General features: G+C 39.5%; 1 protein-coding gene across 1 annotated transcript in view; it reads right to left on the reverse strand.

Moving 5' to 3' along the window:
- The window catches only part of SHTN1 (shootin 1), a 95,920-nt gene that overhangs the window by 36,297 nt on the left and 38,394 nt on the right, over positions 1 to 21,229 (reverse strand). Inside the window, exons 6-8 of the mRNA XM_067561296.1 lie at positions 17,895 to 17,992; positions 16,942 to 17,023; positions 12,865 to 12,959 (exon numbers count right to left, since the gene is read on the reverse strand). Of these exons, the coding sequence (XP_067417397.1) occupies positions 12,865 to 12,959; positions 16,942 to 17,023; positions 17,895 to 17,992 (275 nt within the window). The remainder of the gene's footprint in view (positions 1 to 12,864; positions 12,960 to 16,941; positions 17,024 to 17,894; positions 17,993 to 21,229) is intronic.

Here is a 21,229-nt window from a genome sequence, read left to right on the forward strand (position 1 = left end):
ACTGATAGCTACCGCCTCTCGTGGAATTGGTTTTATTACATTGATGGGAGAGCTCTCCTGTTGACATACAGCAACTTCAGACACGTTACAGCGGTGCAGCTGCATCAGTGGAGCTGTGCCACTGTAGCACTTCTAGTGTAGACTAGCCCTAACTTTTGATGCAGCCTAGAAGACCCACAAATGCACTCTGAGTGCAAAAGCAGAGGGAATCGATATAGCCTTTATATTAAAAAAGACAACAAAGAACACCCCATTGGGTACAGCTGTGCAGTGGAAGAGGCACTAAAGAATTGAAAGCATCCAATGAAGAGAAAACTGCCTACAGGCTCCAGTCCTGTGCTTATGAACTTAAGGACTGTGATGGGGGTGTGAGACCACAACACAGCAGAAGTTAGCATCCTGTGACAACTGCAGTGACTCTTCTCTGAAGCAAAGCAATTGTTTATTTTCCTCATTACCACTTGCTGAGTAGTGGGCCAGGATTAGGTTTAAGTCAGCCCTACCCCCACTTTTGATCACCCTCACTTTCAATTCAAACCCCTGCCCTCTTCACCTTCCTTGCAGAGAAAAAGAAAGCAGAGAGTACAGTGCAACAAACGAATCAGAGATTTTCTCTAGAAACCTCAGTACATAGAACTAGTTGTCCTGTGAAGTACTTATTTACTATAGTGATGGGTGCTATACAAAACACTAAGATGGGCAGATGGCTGTATTTCTAACTAGGGTATGACTTAGGCCCCTCACTTCTGCACACTGAAAGATGATCAGGGGCCATACTGTCCTACAAATATGTTAAAAGACCCATTAAACAATATTAAAACTGTGCCACAAACTGATCAAAAGCAGAGAAGAAATTCAGAGCTAAAGCTGGCTGCCCTTTCTAAATTTTGAAAGTCTGGCAAGATTAGTTGGTAGACCATATTATATTATATACACACACTTGTTTTATGTGTTTTATCTCATCTTCTAGAAAATCCATCTTTGAAGAGTAATTTAACTACTTACATGTATTTCTAGAGCGCTCCTCAGCACAGTATAAAATCTATTGTCTGCCTGGGACAGCAAGACAATGGAGTCAGGTAAAGACATATTTAATGTTTACAGATTCTCATTATGTACCTGAAGGCATATTTGGCATAGATGTGACAATGGTTTCCAACCTGGCACCCCAATGACTTCAGTGAGGGTCTGTATGGACCCAGTGATCCATCCACACAGATCCCTACTGACTTCACTGAGGTGGCATTCTGGGTCACATATGGAAAATAAAGGACATATTACAAAAACTGCTTATATTTCACACCCACATTTACACACCCAGGCTCTGTTGGTAGCTAGTTGCCTGAATGCTTTCATTTGTGCCTATAACTGATGCTGTCTGCAGTTTACTGCAAGTACTAAATTAGAAGCAGATTGAAAACTTCTTTAACTACCTCCAAAAAGCCAAATTGAAAATCCAGCAAGCAGTTATTGTGCATGAGCAGAAGCCACTTTAAAAAGGTTTAATTTCTGTGCCATCATGTTGTTTTGGTTTGCATAATACAAGAACTATTAGGCTATATGGTGGGCTAATAATTAGCAGGGCTTCATTTTTCAGTTATACTAGGGTGAGCAGCATTGCAAACACATACATTTAAAAACTGCTTCTAGATTGGAATATTTTATGGCCACTTTCAGCCTATATTACCATTTTATAATTCATCTATAAACCTATGGCGACAAAGGTTATTAATGGAGAGAAAGTCACAGCCTTAAACTGTGATCTACATTTCCAGTAAGAATTACAAGCTTGATTTATTAGAAGGACAGAGCATCCTTTACTCAGAAACTACATAACCAAAATGACTCAATTCTTCCCTGACAGAAATTTAGCATAGTATAAGTACAGTCATGGAATCCAATTCATCCCTGACTTTTCATTGCCCTGTACTTTGAGTTATGCTTTAGGATCTTATCCAGCTCCACTGACATCTAAGGGAGTCTTTCCACTGTCGTTAAAGGGTGCTGGACTGGTTCCTCAAATGAAGTGTGGAATGCATGCAGAATGCCACAAAATCACAATGGTAGCATTTTTTACGCTCACTTTGCGCTGTTGTAAATTGATTGCAGGAGAAGCAAGGTAGAGAAGAATCTCTAAAAAGTTACACCAGAGACAAATTTGGTACATGGAGTCCTGAAACCAATAATTCAATTGATAAACAATAGTCACTCAGGCACACAGAGTAGTTATGCCCAGTGAAATTCAAGTCATCTCTGAAAAGAAAGAATATGAGAAAACAGCATAACAGCTTATCTGTAATTGTGTTGTAGAAAAATGTTTAGCAACCCAAATTAAGATGCTTACAATATGTTACTAGTAGAGCACACCAGTTTTTCAGTCAAATCATTTTCTTGCTGAAAAATGGGATTTTGTCAAAAAACTCAGTGTTTTCATGTGAAAAAATTCAATTTTTTGCAAATTTTCCTGATAAGTTTCGAAGAAAAATGAAAAATTTTTACTTCAGAATTGAACATTTTGTTTTCAAAACCGGAAAAAATTTTGAAATTTCAAAAATCCCAGATTTCTGTCCTTACGTCCCCTTTTTCTGCCAATAAATCTAACAGACTGAATGGTGGCTATAATTTGGTTCCCTTTTTGTACTCTAACTTTTCCAAACTACCTCAACTTTTGAAAACCTACTGAGTGGCAAAAGGAAACATTAGACATTGCAATTTAGCTACTCGTTAGATTTCAAAAAAAAAAAAAAAAAAAAAATGGAGAAAATTTCCATTCATTTTATTTCAAGGTTTTTCTGTGAAAATCAGAGACAAAAAAAAATGTTGAGTGAAAACTTTTTGTTCAAAAAGTTTCACAGAAAACTGCCTGGGTTTTTCGACTATCTCTACTTTATTACGTTCACAGCATCATAGATAATGTGCATGCTATTTACAATATAGATAAAGTGGGATTTCTAAGCAAGGAGGGGAAAAAAAAGAAAGGAAAAGAAAAAAGCTTACTATCTATGAGCCTGATCCTGTAATCATGCATGCAAATAATTTATGCACATGAGTAGTCCCACCGACAAAATATTATACCTATGCATAAGTATTTGCAGGTTCAGGCCCTAAATTAAGGGAACAAGAGAAGACAGGACAGGAAACATTGAGTGAAGGAGAATGAGTGAGGGAATAAAACCGTCACTTGGGAGGTCAGTTCATCTTCACTAAATAAGAGACATTCTTTTTTATTATATATAAAAACTAAGTTCCCAGGACCCACTAATTAAAACACATTGCAGCAGCACAGAAACCTGCATGCAGCACCAAAATATCCAACAAAGTGATTGTTGACAGAGCAAAAAAACTACTTGAAAGGATTATTTGATCTGTGGTGGAATTTAACCAGCTGATGGATTAGTTCTGACTTTACCACCTGGTAGACTATTATCTGCAGAACATCCCAATCAATACTAGAAGTATAAGCCAGTGCTAGGGGAATCTACTGAAACTACTACAGCTAAAGAAGGCTCACAGAGAACAGTAGTTTGATAAAGGGCACTTCAACCAAAGATCTCAAAGTGTTTTACAGAGGACATAAAGTGTCATTTCTATTTTATAGATAAAGAATCTGCGGGACAGAAAGTCTGCAACTTGGCCAAGCTCATGCACCGACTCAGTGGCAGAGCTGGGACAAGAATCAATGGATGAAACCTGCACCCACTGAAGTCAATGGGATTTTGCCAGAGATTTCAATGGGATCAGGATTTCCTGGCAGGTGTCAACTCCCAATCCTCTGACCCTTACACAAACTGCATCCTGTGCACTTGATTTTTATGTTTATGCCAAATTTGAACAGGGAATTCTTCCTGGTTAGAAGAGTTAAAATGTAACCCTAAGGACTTTGTTCTTCATGTAGGTAATATCCAGAGTCCAATTTGGATGCTTTCAAAATTAGCTCCCTAACCCCCCACCCTGCAGCTCAGAAAAATAAAGAAAACACTTTAAAGACATATGTTTCCATACACATGTATAAATAATCAGAATATTCAATACTGGCACTGAGTGAATGAAGCTATTTTCCAATTGTTCCAATAAAGTGAGCATACAGTGGAAAAATTAGACAATTATTTGACTCCCTTCACTACAGACTGAATTACAGCTTGCACATTCCATGCTGTATCACTATTTTGGTAGTCCCGTGGGAAGCAAGATTCCAATTCCCTGCCAAATTACTGATTGGCTCTGGTTTAAAACTCTCAGCCCTACTGCTTGATCCACTCACTCTAGATCCTAAAAAGGAACTGAAGATCACCTTCATGGAGCGGGAACACTTAATTACTCTTTACCATAATCTTGGGGTGCAGAAAGGGCATTAAGTGGCATTACAGACAGTGATGTTTGTCTGGATTTACACTGATGTAAAAGACTATAGATTTAGTCCAATGTTTCCCAATCAGAGAGAATATTTACGACATAGTGCTTTTTAACAGTTCAGCTGTAGACAAGGGCAAGAACATCTGTACTACTTTATCCACTATACTGCATAAAAATATCACAGCAGCAAGTCATGTAGCATTTTTAAATGGAAGCATTTAGAAAGAATATTTAATTAAAGCAGTAAGAAATTAACCAGCAGTTTGGACATTGACCTATCTCAAAGCTCTCCTCTCAGCCCCAACACTGCACCTCAAGCAACCATGTTAGCACAGCATGTGCCACGGAACCTTTGTGATTAAGTGGGAGAGCATGTGTGAAGTACTATTCCGGGAACGCTAAATTAATTGGGTTCTGCTTGCAGGCCTCAATCCAGGAAAACACTTAAACGCATGCTTAAGTTTAAGCACACGTGGAGTTCCACTGATGTGAAAATTCTGTCTCCTGTGCTCACCAGCCTCACAGTTCCATTGCCTCAGTAGAAAGTAGCCACCATGGGAGACCAGGATCACTGAAGAATAGGTGACCTCTCAGGTAGCTAGGGTCAACCCCAACAAGGGCTTTGAGCTAGACTTTCTATTTAATAGTGAGTTAATTATTGTTACCAGGCTTGGAAGGATTAGATTATTGGTAAATGTCGATAAATGATGACTTCATCATATACACACAAACCGACAAAAATATTTCCTTGGATGATCATCAAAATTTACAGACAGGCAAACAAAGAAAAATGCTATTTGAAAAACTATTAAAGTTTGACATGAGATGTTGACAATTTGTTTTAACAGTTATAAAGTTTTAACTTTTTGGGTCTTATCTACTGTCATTAAATAAATCTTGTCTAACCCCCCCAATTTCCTGCAACTGCGAAAATTTAAATAGATAAAAGTTTTAAAAAATTCTTAAAAATAAACAGATATTATCAATCAAAAAAATAAAGCTGAATTCTGCCAAGCCTAATTATTACATACCAGCATTTGTTAAAAACCGTCCTTGGTAATACCTAGACATAGCTATGCATATCAGAAAAGTCTTCCCAGGAGCGCAGGTCTTGTGGTATCCACTTGCCACACACAGACATGCCTCAGGGTCATTATAAATGACTCAAATGCTATTAATGGATCCAAACAAGAGTTCTTGCGCAGCTCCTCACTAATGCAACACACTGAGATCTCTGAATCAATTGCATGCAATCTCATGAGGGGGATAGGTCATCCTCACTTGTAGCAATTATAACAGTCCTTCTTAAGATTCACAAAATAATAACAGCATTTGATCTTTTCATATAGAAAGGTTCAATCCTGGATTAAATAAAATGTCAACCAAGCACTTTTACAGAGCCCCATAATGAGTAGGGGCATCCTGAACGTAATAAAGTTAAATACAGACAATGTACTGTACAGTTGATGCATAAATATCGACACATTGTACTGTGTATACACACTTTTAAAATGCATCTGTAATTGTCAGGCATCGAGAGAAAAATTAAAGCAAGGGGCAGGCAGGGCATGTTACAGGGTTTTTTTAAACCTATATTAAAAGGAGGCCTATAAAATGTGAATTTACCCCTGGATATATCCTGGGTTGGCCTCTTAAAATATACCAGCTGAATGCAAACCATTCTTAGCTCACTGTGAACACTTACAGAAGCCTGTTTCCTTCACTGAGTGATGTGTTTGGGCAGAGACTATACCAATATCCAAAGTAAGAGCAGCCCTAACAAATCCGCCCAGCAACTCTCCACTTGTTTTTCATTTTTCTCAGACACAGGCAGCATGAAACAACAGCCTTGTACGCTAACTTGGAGGAACATACTGCCTCATTTCTCAGCAAGGATTCTTAAGTAATTTCTGGTACAGGTATTGTGTAGAAGGCAACGAGAGATGCTAAGAAAATGTCTACAAGTATTTTACAATATCACTGACAAGGCATGCTCAATCAATCTTTTATATTAAATATTTTATTAAAGCATACGTAACTGCAGCATTAAGATCCTTAGCTCTTCTTTTTTTGCCCCCTGTCCACCACTATCATATCTTCCTTTTCATTTGTGTTCATGGTGTCTAACATAGTTTACTGTCCTTTGTGGAATACTGCTTCTCAAGTCTAGCCTCTATATTATTGCTGTAGCCTTCAAGATCCCGTGTTCCTTTGTTTTCTTGTATATCATTTCACAAAGAACTGATGAATCTTAAAATGTCTCTTAGAACATGACACTAGCATTCTGATTACGCTTGCCAAGATCCCTAGGTTAACAGACCTGGTTTATTCAGGTGGATACAGATTTTCCATTCCCCCATCCCTCCCTGCTCCTCCTCCCCCACCATTTATTTAGTTCTTTTATTCGGATTTCTGTAGCGTTCAAAAAGGATGACTCACTTCAAACCCTTTCTTTTTCTCCCCCCTTCCTCACCACAGCTGACAATATTTACTCAGTTTCTTTAGAACCTCTAAAGAGAATGAATTCTAATGTTTGAAGTTACATCATTTTTGATTAATTAAATACATATTATGGTGGTGCCAGCAGAATGACTATAATTAAAAAAAAAAATCTAGTGCAGCTTTAATCAAAAGCTTTGATTTTCAAGTGTTCTCTCACACCCATGTGCGCACTCTCTCTCACCTGCACCTAGCACACGCACTCCCCTCAGAACTGCTTTCACTTCAGTGGCAGATCCTCATCACTTATAACAAAGGGAGGGGAGTGCAAAGAGCATCACACATAAACGCACCCAATTCCATCTGCTTGCATGGTTTCCTGACTCCCACTATCTCAGTAGCAAGGTACCCTAAGGGCGTCACCTGGGAGATGCATAACCATGTAGGGAAGGGTTTGATTTGAATGGGTGGGCCCAGTCCTCCATCTACTGGATATGAATAGTTCCATTGAAATTAAGAGGCGCTGCAGGTGTCAATTTCTTAAAATAAATAAATAAATAAGATCCCTCTATGTAAGGTAAAATAAAAAGCCGGGACAATTTTTCTAGGTTCATGAAATAGTCATACTAATGACAGACGTGCACTATGAAAAAGCATACATGCTGGGATTGCTATGGCCAGCTCCTGGCTCAACAATGACACATGCATATTATTCAGAATGGTGGCTTATTTCCAGTAACAGTGTTCTGAATGAGTTTATCATGAAGGTCTGAACAAGTGTCATTAACATTCACTTTGAGCAAAAGAATGGCTTTGACAGCATCTACACTCACTTCAAATTCTGTTCATCACAATGAATGCTCGTTCCACTGACCTGTATGTCCCTGGTATATTCAAAGCAAGTTCTACTCTGTTTAGCAAAAATTTTGAAAAAATATTTTCCAATTATAAAGAAAACAAACCACCTGATTGACAAAATGAGACATCAGAGCAATTCAAAACGTTCAAAAAGATGTTCCTGGGATACTAGGGTGTTGTGAAAATCAGTGATGTCAGGAAATGCCGGAGATAACATAATGTAATAATTATAAAATCATATCCAAGCAATGTGTTAAAAATCATATTTTGTTAAATAGATTTCTCTTTCTATGACTCCAATCCTGCAGTCAGCTGTGTGAGCAGATTCTTGGGCCCACATGAAGCCCCACTGAAATCAATGCAACTTCACATGAGTGCAAGGATCTGCTTGCATGGATGTGACTGCAGCATTGGAGTCTGTGCATCTAACACCACCTCAGACTATTAAAGGGACACCTACTTGAAATCAATGTCAAAATTATTAAAAGTAGTTTCAAATACTCCTAATGTCCCTGAGTCCCTCTGAAAAAGCTGATTTTACAATCATTTTCCAATATTTGAAAATGTTTTTCTCTCCCCTGCTGCTCATGAAAAACCCAAACTAAAAAAGAAGGGAAACTGAATATACAGGGGAAATAGTGAAATGGACTTCATACTAAATGCTGATATCTTGGCTTGTACATCAGGGATTAAACAAGGGACCTCCAGAGCTGAAAAGCTTAAGTATAGCACTTAGCGAAAAAGCCAGGCTCTCCACGTGAAAGCTGTAACAGACCCATACCCTCTATGGATTGGCAACAAAGGTGGGGGATGCAACAAACACTGACCAGTGGGTTATACTGTCAAATGCTTAACGTAAATCAAACTGAAAAAACAAAACAAAGCTGAAAGATATCAGAGAAGAAACTCATTTATTTGTAAAGATAGATTAAAAATGAATAAAGAAATGATTTTAAGCTTATAGTCCCCCATTTAATAGCTAAAAGAATTTATAAACATAATTTACTTTCTGTCACTTGTTTTCTTGGTTTAGTCTTTCTTCATTGTCAGAATTTAGTGAAGTAAAAAAAGGAACCAATTTCACTTTTATGGCAGTTTCCACAGTCACTTTCACTTTTATGTTCTGGTGCACCGGCACAGTGCTGCTATGTTTGGGTAACAAACTTTACAGGGCAAACTTTGAATTGGTATAAAAATAACCCACATATAATTTTTTTAATTATGAAAATATTTCAGTTCTGTAGATATTTTCGTTTTGCTTTTATTCGTTTAGTTTAAAATTCTGGACCCATAATGCCAGACAGCGTCCCTGTCCATTTTGACAAATATCCTAACTCTGTAGATACACATTGCTTACCAACAGAGAGAAGTCCCTTAGAAGGAACAATCTCTGCATCATCCAGTATTCAAGAGCAAATAACTGTGCTGTACTTCAGAAGGGAATGCTGAAGCAATAGTATGTATTCTAAGTGATACTTAGTAATCCTATATGTTGGTTTTCAGGATATATATGGACACAATGGCAGGCAAATATGCGGAAAAATGGTAATAAAACAGCAGCAACTGTATACTGCCAGGAGACTTAGGCAAAATTTGGCAGCAGTCGACAGAAGATACGCAAGCTACATAGAGTAGCTTTCATATCTCCCGTTGACTTCCTAATGTCTACCTATCGCAGCATCCCCACTACACTGCGCTGACGGGAAATGCCCTCCCATGGACGCAGCGTTAATCTTTTTGTGGGGATGGATTAATGGCATCGACTTCCAGATCAACTGGCAAGTCTCCAGTGCTGCTCAATCGATCCCGCGGCGCCAACAGTGCCGCCGTCAATATAGACATCCCTTTAAGAGAAGGAGAAAAATTGCTGCCATTCACCTGTAGGAGGATAGTAAGTGGGATGAGTAAGTTAAGGTCTCCTAAGAACAAAGTATTTAGAGCAAGATAACACAATCTAGAGGTAAATATTTTGATTATATATACAGGCAATAACTCACCTCAGTTTCCACATCTGTAACTGCTTTGGTTTTGAACACACTGAAGTGGAGTTTCAGGTATAGTTTTTGATCTATAAGAGACCATTAGGCCCTGATTCAAAAAACTTCAAAAAAACACAATGGAAAGAGTCCCGTAGACTTCAATTGGTTGTAAATGGTCAGGGAGGCTCTGATCTGAGATTGCCCATCTCCCCTTGCCATCCTCCCGCAGTTGTGACCAGTGAAAGTATTCAAGTCCAGGTCCTTTGATATTAAAAGAAGAGGATCTACTGAGCAGGATGTTGTTCAAGAGCCCCTGGACTTTAGAAAACACACCCCTTCTTGGTCCAAAATAGCCTACGCTTCAAAGACCATCTCTTTCTCTAGGCTTCTGTGGTTGGAAAGGTGTGTCCTAAGACCCACATAAGAGAGGATGATTTTTCTTCTGTTTAGTGGATGATTTTTATTTTTATTTTTTTTTTAAACTGATCATTCTTGGTCATTTGGAGGAGGCTGTGAAATTTACTTTAGTTGGCATTGTTTCATGTACAAGAGCATTTTCAACATATGGCAGATGCCTACCGGTGGGTGCACTCTTGTTTATCACATAAACCTAAATCTGCTTTGGTTACAAACTGATTCATAAAATAATTAGCATCTGAACTGAACCTGAACAAAACATGCCTGTGAGCAGAACAGACCAGAGGGGATCAAGACCATGGGTTCAAGACTCTCTACACAGAGACATAGATCCAGACTGTCAATGGGATTTGGTTTCCTAACTCCTAAATCCTTTCTGAAAAAGCGATTTAAGTTTTCAAGTCAGGCAGGCCTTGCAACAAGTGAGCGCAGCAATGCCTAAGTATACTTAAAAATCGGGGCCTTCATGTGCAGCAAAGCCAGGCTGTTTCCTATTTCAAAACAGCAGGACACCAAACACACTGTGGAACTTTTACCGCACAGTAACAGGGACCACATGGCCAGCTAGCGCGTGGCAAGCTAGTGTGCTGTAGCTTCACAGCCCAGCTTGCAGAGCACAACATCTCCATGTAGACAAGTCCTTATTGTTGCTCTCAAACATACTTTATCTTTACTACTTTGAGTGGTTGAAACATTGTTCCACAGTTTCTGGGATTGGGAGCAGAATATTTTTGTGTTTGTTTTGTGAGGGTTTTTTGTTTTGTTTTTTTAAGGACAGTAACAATATAAGACATCTTTCCTGGAGAACAATATGTTGCAGATCTAGTTCGGCATGTTGTTCTTGCTGACATCTTCATTAAAATTGTGCCTGGCAACAGGCTGTAGTTCTCTGAAAAATTCATAACCAATGGCACTTGATAAACTGCAAGCTGTCTAATGAAGGCTTTTTTTTTTTTTTTTAAAGTGGCTCACTGTCATCCTGTTCTCACTTTTGTATTTTCAGTGCTGATATGATGCACAGGAATGCAAGAGGGGCCGTGAGCTTGTTCAGCTGATCGTTTGCGTACCTGAGGATGGTATATGCCTATATTTGACTATTTTAATTATAAATATATGAAAAAAAAAAAAAACCCAAAACCAGACCAACCAATTCCTGACAAATAAACACATAAAAATAACCCACAACAAGTTGACAGCACCATTAAGACACAAGTAACCAAAGCAACTACAGAATCTTCTCTGGCAAACGCTGGCCTTCTTCACCCTACTCTTACTCTATCTCTATCTCTGTTCCAGAGGGGTAGCCGTGTTAGTCTGTATACAGCAAAAACAACGAGAGTTCTGTAGCACTTTAAAGACTAACAAATTTAATTTCAGCAGGCATAAGCTTTTGTGGACTTCAGTCCACTTCCTCAGATGCAGTTGGTAGAAATAATACAGCAAATATTGGCAACATATTTGGGAGGCAACATATACATAACCAAAGTATCTATTTCTGTTATCTCCACTAGTCTTTTTTGATGCAGTTTTCAACAGCACCAGAGGTATTCATGCCTATGTAGAAGGTCCAATCCTGCAAAGCCTTAAATACATGTGCACTCCTTATTCAGTGAAGCAGTCCCATTGAAATCAATTGATGTAAATTGTTGCAGCTTTGAAATCATTGGGAGTTAAGTGCCTGGGTGCTTGAGTTCCAAATTTACAAGACATTTCAAATCCGACATAACATGCTTCTACTCTTCACAACACTGCAGTTTTGCCAACTCTTATTTTACTGTGAGTCTTGCAATATTTGGTGTTCTCCTTCAAACCCTGTGTTCTGGAGTCACAATTATTTGAGAATCTCAGCTTCTATTAAAAATTTCTTTTTAGCCCACATAGTTATGGAGAAAATGCTTGAGAACATAAACCCATATGTACCCTAAAGGCTCAAAAACCAGGAAGCAATGAAGAGGAGCACCATTTTTTAAAATCACATGAGTTTCAAGCCAGTTGCATGATTTTTCAGTGTTTGGGTTTGGCAATATTGCAATAAAGTTTATCAGGAATCCCATGGTGAACAATATTACCATCTAGAAGGTATTGGGGCAGTTATCACAGATATTCTGTGATGTTCTCTCTAAGCTCATTTTCCTTTTGGTATGTTCATGTCACTGAAATCTGCTTATGCCTCTCCCCTGGGCAGATGATTTTATTTGAATTCTTCACCAACACGGGGTCTCCGCTGAAGACATACTCCAAACTGCAGACATATTTGCATATCTCTGAATACCGTGCTTTCATACTTCTTTGGCTGGGTTCAACATATTTTGGGAGTAAATGTATCCCACTCCAAACCAGACTGAAAAAAGAAAGTCCTCTTTGCAACATCAAGCCCATCTTTTGGGAATATAGATTCTCATTTTATGACGGTCCAAGCCCTCTCAAATTTAATAGCAAAACTTAAAAAATGAAATAAAATAGAGGGAAATGTTACATTTCTATTAATAAATTAAATTAGTAAAATGTATTATAGTTTGCACTTCTATATCCCTTATCAGACAATGATCCTAAAGTGTTTTATGAACATTATTAAATTACTCTTCAAACATACCTGTGAAGTAGGTATTGTTAGACCCATTTTACAGATAGGAAAACAGAGGCACAAAGGCTAAGTGACTTGCTCAAGGTCACAGAAATGGTCTGTAATAGGTTTGGGTTCCAAACTATCTGCTTTAGCCACAAAACCATCAAAACGCTGTTCTCACCTCTTTGTACTTTACAAGACCTATATTTAATGGAATTTTTTCATCTGCAGGATTTCTGTTGATCTACCCACCTCTTGGGCAAACGATTCCGCTTTTTTCCGTAAATTCTTTTCCAACTCAAAGTTCTCCTGGAGTTCTTCATATTCTTCCACTGCCAGTACAGACACTATTTCAAAAACAAAAATAAAAACAGACAGGGATAAATAAAAACAAACTAGTAAAGAAATTGACAAAGATACAGTTTGTTTTATCAGGCCATGGTACAAGATTGCTCAAAATATTTTGAATCCTTACAAAGAACATAAAAAATGGTTAGTCCTATATGTCCCTATTTCTGCATTCATTTCCAACTACCTCTACTATTCTGATTTTGTTTTGCCCTCCTTTTCTCCCCTAAACTTCCTCCTTATATGTGTAACCACTGAACTACTGGAGACTGCATTATTTCCTTCTGTTCCTAAACTGTTGTGTAGTGAGTGTTGCTATGGACTGCTAAGTAGTTAAATTCCACCGAGAGATGGCTACATTTCAACGGTGGGTGAAAGGATACACACAATTTACTTATATTTTATATACATCTGTGTGTGTACATGTGTGCATGTACTCCCCATGCATACACATACATCCTACGCTTTGCAATGTTTGGAAAGTACTTTGGGATACTTCTTGTTATATAAACGTAAAAACAGACATTATTTCTATTTGTCTCATGTCCTGAAACACTGGCACTATATGGTGCAGAGTTGACTCTATGTCTATACCATATTGAATTCTATAAATTAACTTTTCGTCCCATAAATTTCCAACACTAACTATTCATGTATTAAGATATACTGCATACGTTAGCCCTGCAGCATCCCTACCCATCCATCTAGTGTTTATAATGGAACCCATCACTGTAAAACCAAATCCATGAAAGGTCAGTGGCTTAAATTTCATTACTATTTTCCACGACGTTGCTGGGCTGCTTTTTTTCCTGAGCTTGTTTCTCTTTTTCCACTCTCCTACCTCTCCCTCTTTTCCTCTGATAACAGTGTTGCAATATTTCTAAACTACTTACTCTGTCATACCAGGATTCCAGTAACCAGGTAAGGAGCACTGGGGTGTAAATGGTGTCCTAGTCCCCCATCTCAATGTACTCCACAATCTAGCCCTATGAGCGTAATACTCAGTCCAGAAAAGATTGTTGCATATTTTGTAAAGCACCATGTCTTTCCGGGGAATTTACAGTTGGCTTCCAGAGATTAGGGGTCACTTTGCATCAGAGACCAATGATTGCAACAAGAAAATAACATCAGTACAATTGTGTTGAATGTGTTAAAATAATGGTCATGCAAGTGAAACTAATATTGCTAGTTAAAATTAGCCAGAGTGAGGCCAAGCATTGTGCAAGCTTCCTCATATTGTTCTGCCCATACACCTCAATCCTGAACTGTGAATAGTATCAATAGATCCTTTAAAAGAGTCTCTTAATGACTACTTGCACACATTGCTCTCTCAATGCACTTCAGCTCTAACTGACTAAGGACTAGTTTCCAGAGTAATGACATACAATTTCAAACACCATCTTTGATAAATCCCCTGGCTCTTTGGTGACAAGCCTAACTGTGTCTAAGGCAAAACACTGTCAATGGTACTTTGCAACATGGATTAATCATGATAGGTTGCTAGAAGCCAACTGGTTCTCAAATTACATTTAAAAAAGAAAGTTCTTGAACAGAACAATTAGAAAAACTTAAGATAATTCACCCACCCTGACCAATAACAACTTATTGACTCTACATCTACAGAACTCTGCAACAGAGTTGCATGGTATACACGAGCTAAGAGGCACACAGTGACAACTAGCATACCAGTAATCTGCAGCGCTTTAGTAGCTCACACAAAGTACAGAGGGATGAGTCTATGCTCAAGTAATTTTGTCTGCCCATGTATCCTTAAAAAAATAAACAAACAAAAAAAACCCCATTCCCTACCTTCCAGGTGGTAGGGCATTTCTACTGTGTGCGCATCACTACTCACATAACAAATATATTGCCACGCTTGGCACTGGGCTAGTATTAGCCTAGTTAATTGGATCCTTGGAGCATAGCCTTCAAATACGGGCAGATGGATTGTCCTTCTGCCCAAGCGCAGGAAGATATTTCAACAAAACATTGCAGAAAGGTGTTAAGAAGAGCCTCTGTTTCCATCCACCACAACGTACTGACAGACCCCTCCTAGGCACAATCTATCTACTCAGACTATCATGCAGCTCATGCTTTTAGGGTACATCTACACCAGGGGTTCTCAACCTTTTTTTTTCTGAGGCCTCCCCAACATGCTATAAAAACTCCAGAGCCCAGCGAGGCGGTGAAGGACCTCAGGGGTCTAGGCTTCAGCCACTGGTGTGGGGGTGGGGGCTCCGGGCTTCAGCCACAGGGGGAGGGGTGTTTTGGGGAAGGGAAGAATGAGGGCTCTGAACTTCAGTCACGGAGGGAGGCCGGAGGGGGGAGGGGAGGAGGAGGGAAAAGGGCAGGGCCCGTTCATGACTTCTGTCCAGCAGGGCACTGGGCAGGTGGGTTCGGGGCTTCAGCACTGGGTGGGTAGGGAGGAGGGCTCAGGGCTTCAGTCCCATGCAGATGGGCTCCGGGTGGGGGTTTGGGACTTCAGCCCCATGCAGATGAAGGCTTCAGACCTGAGGAGGTGCCGGGCTTCAGCCCCGCTGGAGCTCCGGGTCTCAGGGCTTTAGCCCCGCAGGGAGAACTGGGGCTCGTGGCTCTGCTCCCAGTTTCAGACCCACAGGGGGTACTGGGGCTCGGAGTGCCAGGCTTCAGCCGCAGGGTCCCGCGACCCCCTGAAATCAGCTCGTGGCTCCCCCCGGTTGAGAACCACTGGTCTACATGGCAAGCATAAACCTGTGGCAGAGCGTCTCAGAGCTCAGGGCTACAGACTCAGGCTCATGCTACAGTGCTACAAAGAGCTCTGTAGGCATTCCGGCTCGTGCTGGAATGTCTACACAGTTATTTTCAGCACCGTGACATGAGCCCAAGTCTGTAGACCTGGGCTCCAAGACTCATGGCTATGTGTTTCTGCTTGCCGTGTAGACGTACCCCGAGAGTCTTCAAAGTGCTGCCTTCACACTCTCTGATGCTCAAGCAATGGAATTGCATGTGAAAATGAGGAAATACATGGTCTATGAAAGCTTCCGGAAAACCCACTGATGTTTCTGCAAACTCTTTCCCTGTGCTCACAAAACAAGAAATACAAGCATTTCCTGCTAAATATTCAAGTCAACAGCAGAATCCTGAATTTCACAACACTGTAGAGAGGCACAGACTACGCTGATCCTGTGTACATCTTATGACGTCATAAACTGTCTGGAGTCCCAGCTACTTAAGAGACCACATCTGTCTCCCAGAGTGACACTATGCCAGTTGATGGACTCAGATTAATAGTCCCTTCTTGGTGTGACAGGACAGAGCTGGTAGGAGGACATTCTGTGAGCAGACCATGGCCTCTGGAACTCTCTGTGCTCTTTGGTCTGTAATAGCCTGAGTTTGAAGATTTTGGGGGGATGCTGCAAGACCTACCTACCTGTTTTCCCATGGGAGTTGGTGGAGAATGACTGTGGTGGAATGAGTTGAAGAAGACTAAAACAGGAAATACTGTAGAAATGGGGGAGATCTCTCTCTTTGAAGATTCAGGAGTGTAGCCCTTGTATGTGTTGTTTTGAATATAAAATTTTGTAATGCATCAAGAATTGTAGATATTTAAAATTAAGTACCTACTTTAAGAGGAAGGTTAGTCCTTGTGGTTAAGGCAACAGACTGGGACTCAGGAGATCCTGGTTTAATTTGCACCCTTGCCACAGACTCCCTGTGAAACCCTGGGTACAGTTACTTAAATCTCTCTGAGCTTTGGGTTCCTCATCTCACCCACCCTTCACCTGTCTTGACTATTTAAAGAATGAGATTTTTTTTTTAGAGAAGGGACTGTCTCCTACTATGTGTTTATACAGTGCCTAGCATAACATAGCCTCAATGTCACTTCATTAACTACGGAGTAAGTTACAAGACAATTTAAGAAAAAGCTCTGCAGATTATCTGGAGATAAAGTAGCAAGGGAGAGAGGGAGATGGTGAAAAACAACATTGAAAACACACACACCTCTGTTACATTTTTCCAACAGTTTCCTCTGTTGATGAACTTCTGCTGTCAGAACAGCTTTTTCTTCTTTTACTTTATTTACCTAGCAGAGTATATATAAAAGACACAAACAGATGAATAATAAATCAGTGAGAATCTAATAGTAGAATATATTAATGCATCTTATTTTACGTGCAAAGATTTACTTTTAATAGTTGATTTCTGATTTGAGGCCTTACTTTCGGTTTCAGGTTGTAATGTTCAAAGGGGACTACGGGAGTTCCCACCTGAAGCCAGATAATATTGTTTTCAAATGTTAGAAGTAGTATTGCAGAACCAAATGGTTCTCTTGGAGATTCCACGGCCCACCTTCATGACACACACCAATTACAGCAGCAAATACAACACATTTTTGTACTTCTATGCTGTCTTTATCCGGACAGATTCCAAGGTACCAGGTTAAAAAGTTATTGGCTTACCCACCATTGATTTAATTTTAACACAGTCAAGCTACCGTTATGCAAATTTTGGGGGGAAAAGGGAGGGAGAGAATGTCTCTGTTTACTTCCCAAGAGCTGTCGGCTATGTCATACTGAATACTGGTGTAGGGGTATATAGCATTGCCTCAAAACAGCAGCTTTGCCTGTCCAGTTACACTGGTGAATGACTGTTGATGGCTAAACATCAAGGCAAGGTCCAATGAAGACAATACCACAGATTAGACCAGAGAATCTCAATCCTTGGTCCACCAAGCCTTCGCTGGACATTCACACAGAACCAAATAATTTGGGGGGCAGGAGTGTACATTAAGGTGGTCAATGAAAGGACCGATCTCTTATGAAGTGACAGTTGGGTGAACCTCCAATTAGATGGTATTCAATTAACTTCACAACTGACAGTTTTCAACCCACACTACATACAAAAGGTACTGAATACACACTAATGGTCTCGCCTTCCATGCTACAAATACATACTTCTTCAATTACTTCTACAAGTTTGCGCCTCAGGTTTTCCAGCTCAATGGTTATGGTCTTCTTTTGCTCCTGAACAGATATAATTTGATCTCGCAGCTCTACATTTTCCGGAGTGGGAGGAAAAAAAGTTTCATCTTAAACTCAGGAGGAAAAAAAATCCCAACAATTATGTGAATACAACAGAGTATGAAACACACAGACCTGCAAAGAGAAAATATCAGTCATAGTTTCCCTCCTCCCCCCCACCTTTTGGTGTCATATAACAGGCTACAGTTTCAGATTTGCTCTACAAAGGTAATCTCCTTGTCTAGTCCTATTGTTCCTGCTTTTTTTGCATTTTGCACAGCTCTCTTCCTGCAAGACAAGACGCTGTTAATAGGCCCAATGCTGCCAGTGCTGTAGACCCTCAGTCCTCTCAGGAAATACTCAGCATCTCACAAGATGAAGCCATGTGGCAGCAGAAAAATATTTTTACAGGCTGCCTGTAAAACAAATTAATGCACTTTAATTCCTTTTGGATCATGATCTCTTGTCACAATAAGATCTAAACAAACAACAGGCACTTAATACTTTGGAAGGTTTTTCTATGCAGAAATAATCCTGAATAGCTGCCAATTTATAACCCTTGTGACATTATTTGAAGTGAGTCAGAATATAACCATTTTACTGATAGAGGAGCTAATTTTAGTAATTTTCTTCTCAGAATTTGTTTCTTAATTTACTTCATATTTTGATAATTAAATTACAATGGAATAAAACATTTGATTACCATCACTTCTTAATAGGAGATCAGTCTGCATATGTAGCATAAGGATTTAGTTTACAATTGTTGCTTACTACTAAAATAAAGAGACACAAAATAACAGATTCATTGGTAGGTATTAGTTTTCACTAAACCATTTCATTCCCCACCTGCCTTCAATTTTTCATACTGCTGCTGTTCTTTGAATACCAAGCCATTAGCTTCAACAACTGTTCCTAGTCAATTGCAGACTGGGCAGAAATGTTACTGGACATACTGGATATTGCCCATTGGGAACAGAGATTAAAATTATTTAAAATCCCTGGAAATATTGGGCTTTTCAAACTTTTTCTTTTTGTCTGAATAGCAGCCTCAACCCTGCTCTCCACAAAATATTTCAGCAAATAAAGGGACGAAAAAGAAAAAATTATGTACTATCATGAATAATTTGGGCCAGATTTTTCAGAACTGTGGGCATGAGCCTGCTTCCACACAATCCAAAAAAAAAAAAAAAAAGTAATCAAATGGAAAAATTTCAATGGGAGCAGGACCAGCTCAAGTCCTACAGTATGCACAAACAATTGCACGTGCAAAGATGAGAACATATTTACACGTTAATCTTCACCCACTTTCATCACAACTGGTTTCTTCACATGCAACTGTGCACACTCAATTTTGAAAAAAAATCTGTTCCTATGTGTTTTTGGTTTTTTTAGTTATTTTGACTTTCACAAGAACACAGTCAACTTGAAATCTAGTTTTAATCTTTTTGAAACTGGCGTTAAATTTCAGCTATGTCTGAGATCCCCAACAATTTGTGCGCCTTTACAATCCACTTTTTAAGATGTCTTTCTCTCCTCTTTTAGCATATGACCCATTTTCCCTTTTTTGTAACAAGCTATGTAATGGAAATAGCAAAACTATCTGTACTCAAGGTGCTGTCATATGTATCTTTCCACTCTAATCTCTTTCAATCTTAGCAATATTAGGTATTACAAGACAAATGTTTATGTTAGAAATATTATTGGAAAGAAGCAGACCCTGCACTCGGAAATCAACAGGCACAAAAACTTATGGCCTTTGGTCGTGTCAGGAGTAGAGGTGGAAATAACTTTGAGAAAGTTAGCATGGAAGAAATAGTAATGGAGCATTGTCATAGGGAACGACAAGCAATGATATGGATAGATGGTCTGTGGCGGAGCACTGGAAAGTCAGCTGCTGAGTGTTCCAAGCTAGCAATGGATCAAGAAGGCTTCTGATAATTCTGCTGTTACATGACCAGTGTTCATCCATGAAGAAACGACTTTACTTAATCTTGGATATTGCTGGTACAGGAAGTGAAATAGAAGAGTGAGTGAGTATGAGTGTTTTTAATACTGATGGTGTCCCTTTAATAAGAAAATTAAGGGAAGGATATTCACAAAAAAGTGCATCCTTCCAAGAAAACAAAAAAATTCCTTGCAGGAAACCTCCACCTGTCCCCCACAGCCAAGATTTTACTGAATGGGAGAGAGGCTAAAATGGTTTGTAGATGGCACATCATAAATAGGCTCAGTTTGGGGAGCTCAAAAATGCACTTTGAAGAGGGGATTTCACATTGAGCAATTCCTCAAGATAGTAAGGACCAATCTTTCAAAAGCTTGGCTAACCCTTGTTATGTGCATGCATTCTGAGATGGGCACCCATGAAACTTTCCATGTAGGTGACTTGGCAAGTAAATTAGCAACTACTGGGGATATTTTCTGTGTATTGTTTGGGGGGAAGAGGGAGGGCGCAAATTAGCAAAGATCTCCCTGCTTAAACAAATATGATCTCCCTCCAGGCAATGGGATGATATCTCCTCTCCTACTACAGTGACTATTATACCACTGCTAAAATACTTCGCACTTACATAGCACCTTTCATTCAAGTATCACAAACATTTAACAAATAGTAATTAAGGCAGACTCCCAACACCCATGTGAGGTAGGCAAGATTATTTATTATCCTTCTGCCGTACAGAAGCAAAGTCTGAGGCACAAGGAGATTGTAACTGGTCCAGGGTGTGTCAGTGAGTCAGTGACAGAACAGGGGATAGAAGCCAGGTGGTCTAACTCCTATACAACAGACCACATTTCCTTCTATAATAGCATCTTCAACAGTGACAGGAGATACAATGAACCCCTCCCTTTCTCTTCCCTCCCCACCCCAATGTGCACATGCTTATCTGAATCTTTTGAGATTTCAGTTATTCTCTCCCACTCCTCCTCAGCTTCCTTACCTTCTCAGTACCCAACCAGACTTTTCCCTGCTCCCTCTCTTCTCAGCCTCCAACAGGATCCTCGGCTTCTTTCTCCAAGGAGAAGTACTAGGAACTCTTGAGTTTTAATCCCAGCTCTGACAGCGATGCACTGTGCAGCGTTACACAAAGTATTTAACTGCTATGCACCTCTGTTTTCTCTTTGGTAAAATGGGGAGAATCACACTTCCCTACTTATACTGGTGTGTTATGACAATTAATTAGTTAATGTCTGCATAGTGCCTGATTTTTACATCCAGACTCTTTCTTCAGTAACAAAGGTTGCACCAGTAATTGAGATCACAAAAGTTAAAC

This window comes from Emydura macquarii, unplaced genomic scaffold (genome assembly GCF_026122565.2).
Source record: "Emydura macquarii macquarii isolate MOO-44397 ecotype Brisbane River unplaced genomic scaffold, CSIRO-AGI_Emac_v2 contig_2372, whole genome shotgun sequence".
In the NCBI taxonomy this organism is placed as follows: Eukaryota; Metazoa; Chordata; order Testudines; family Chelidae; genus Emydura; species Emydura macquarii.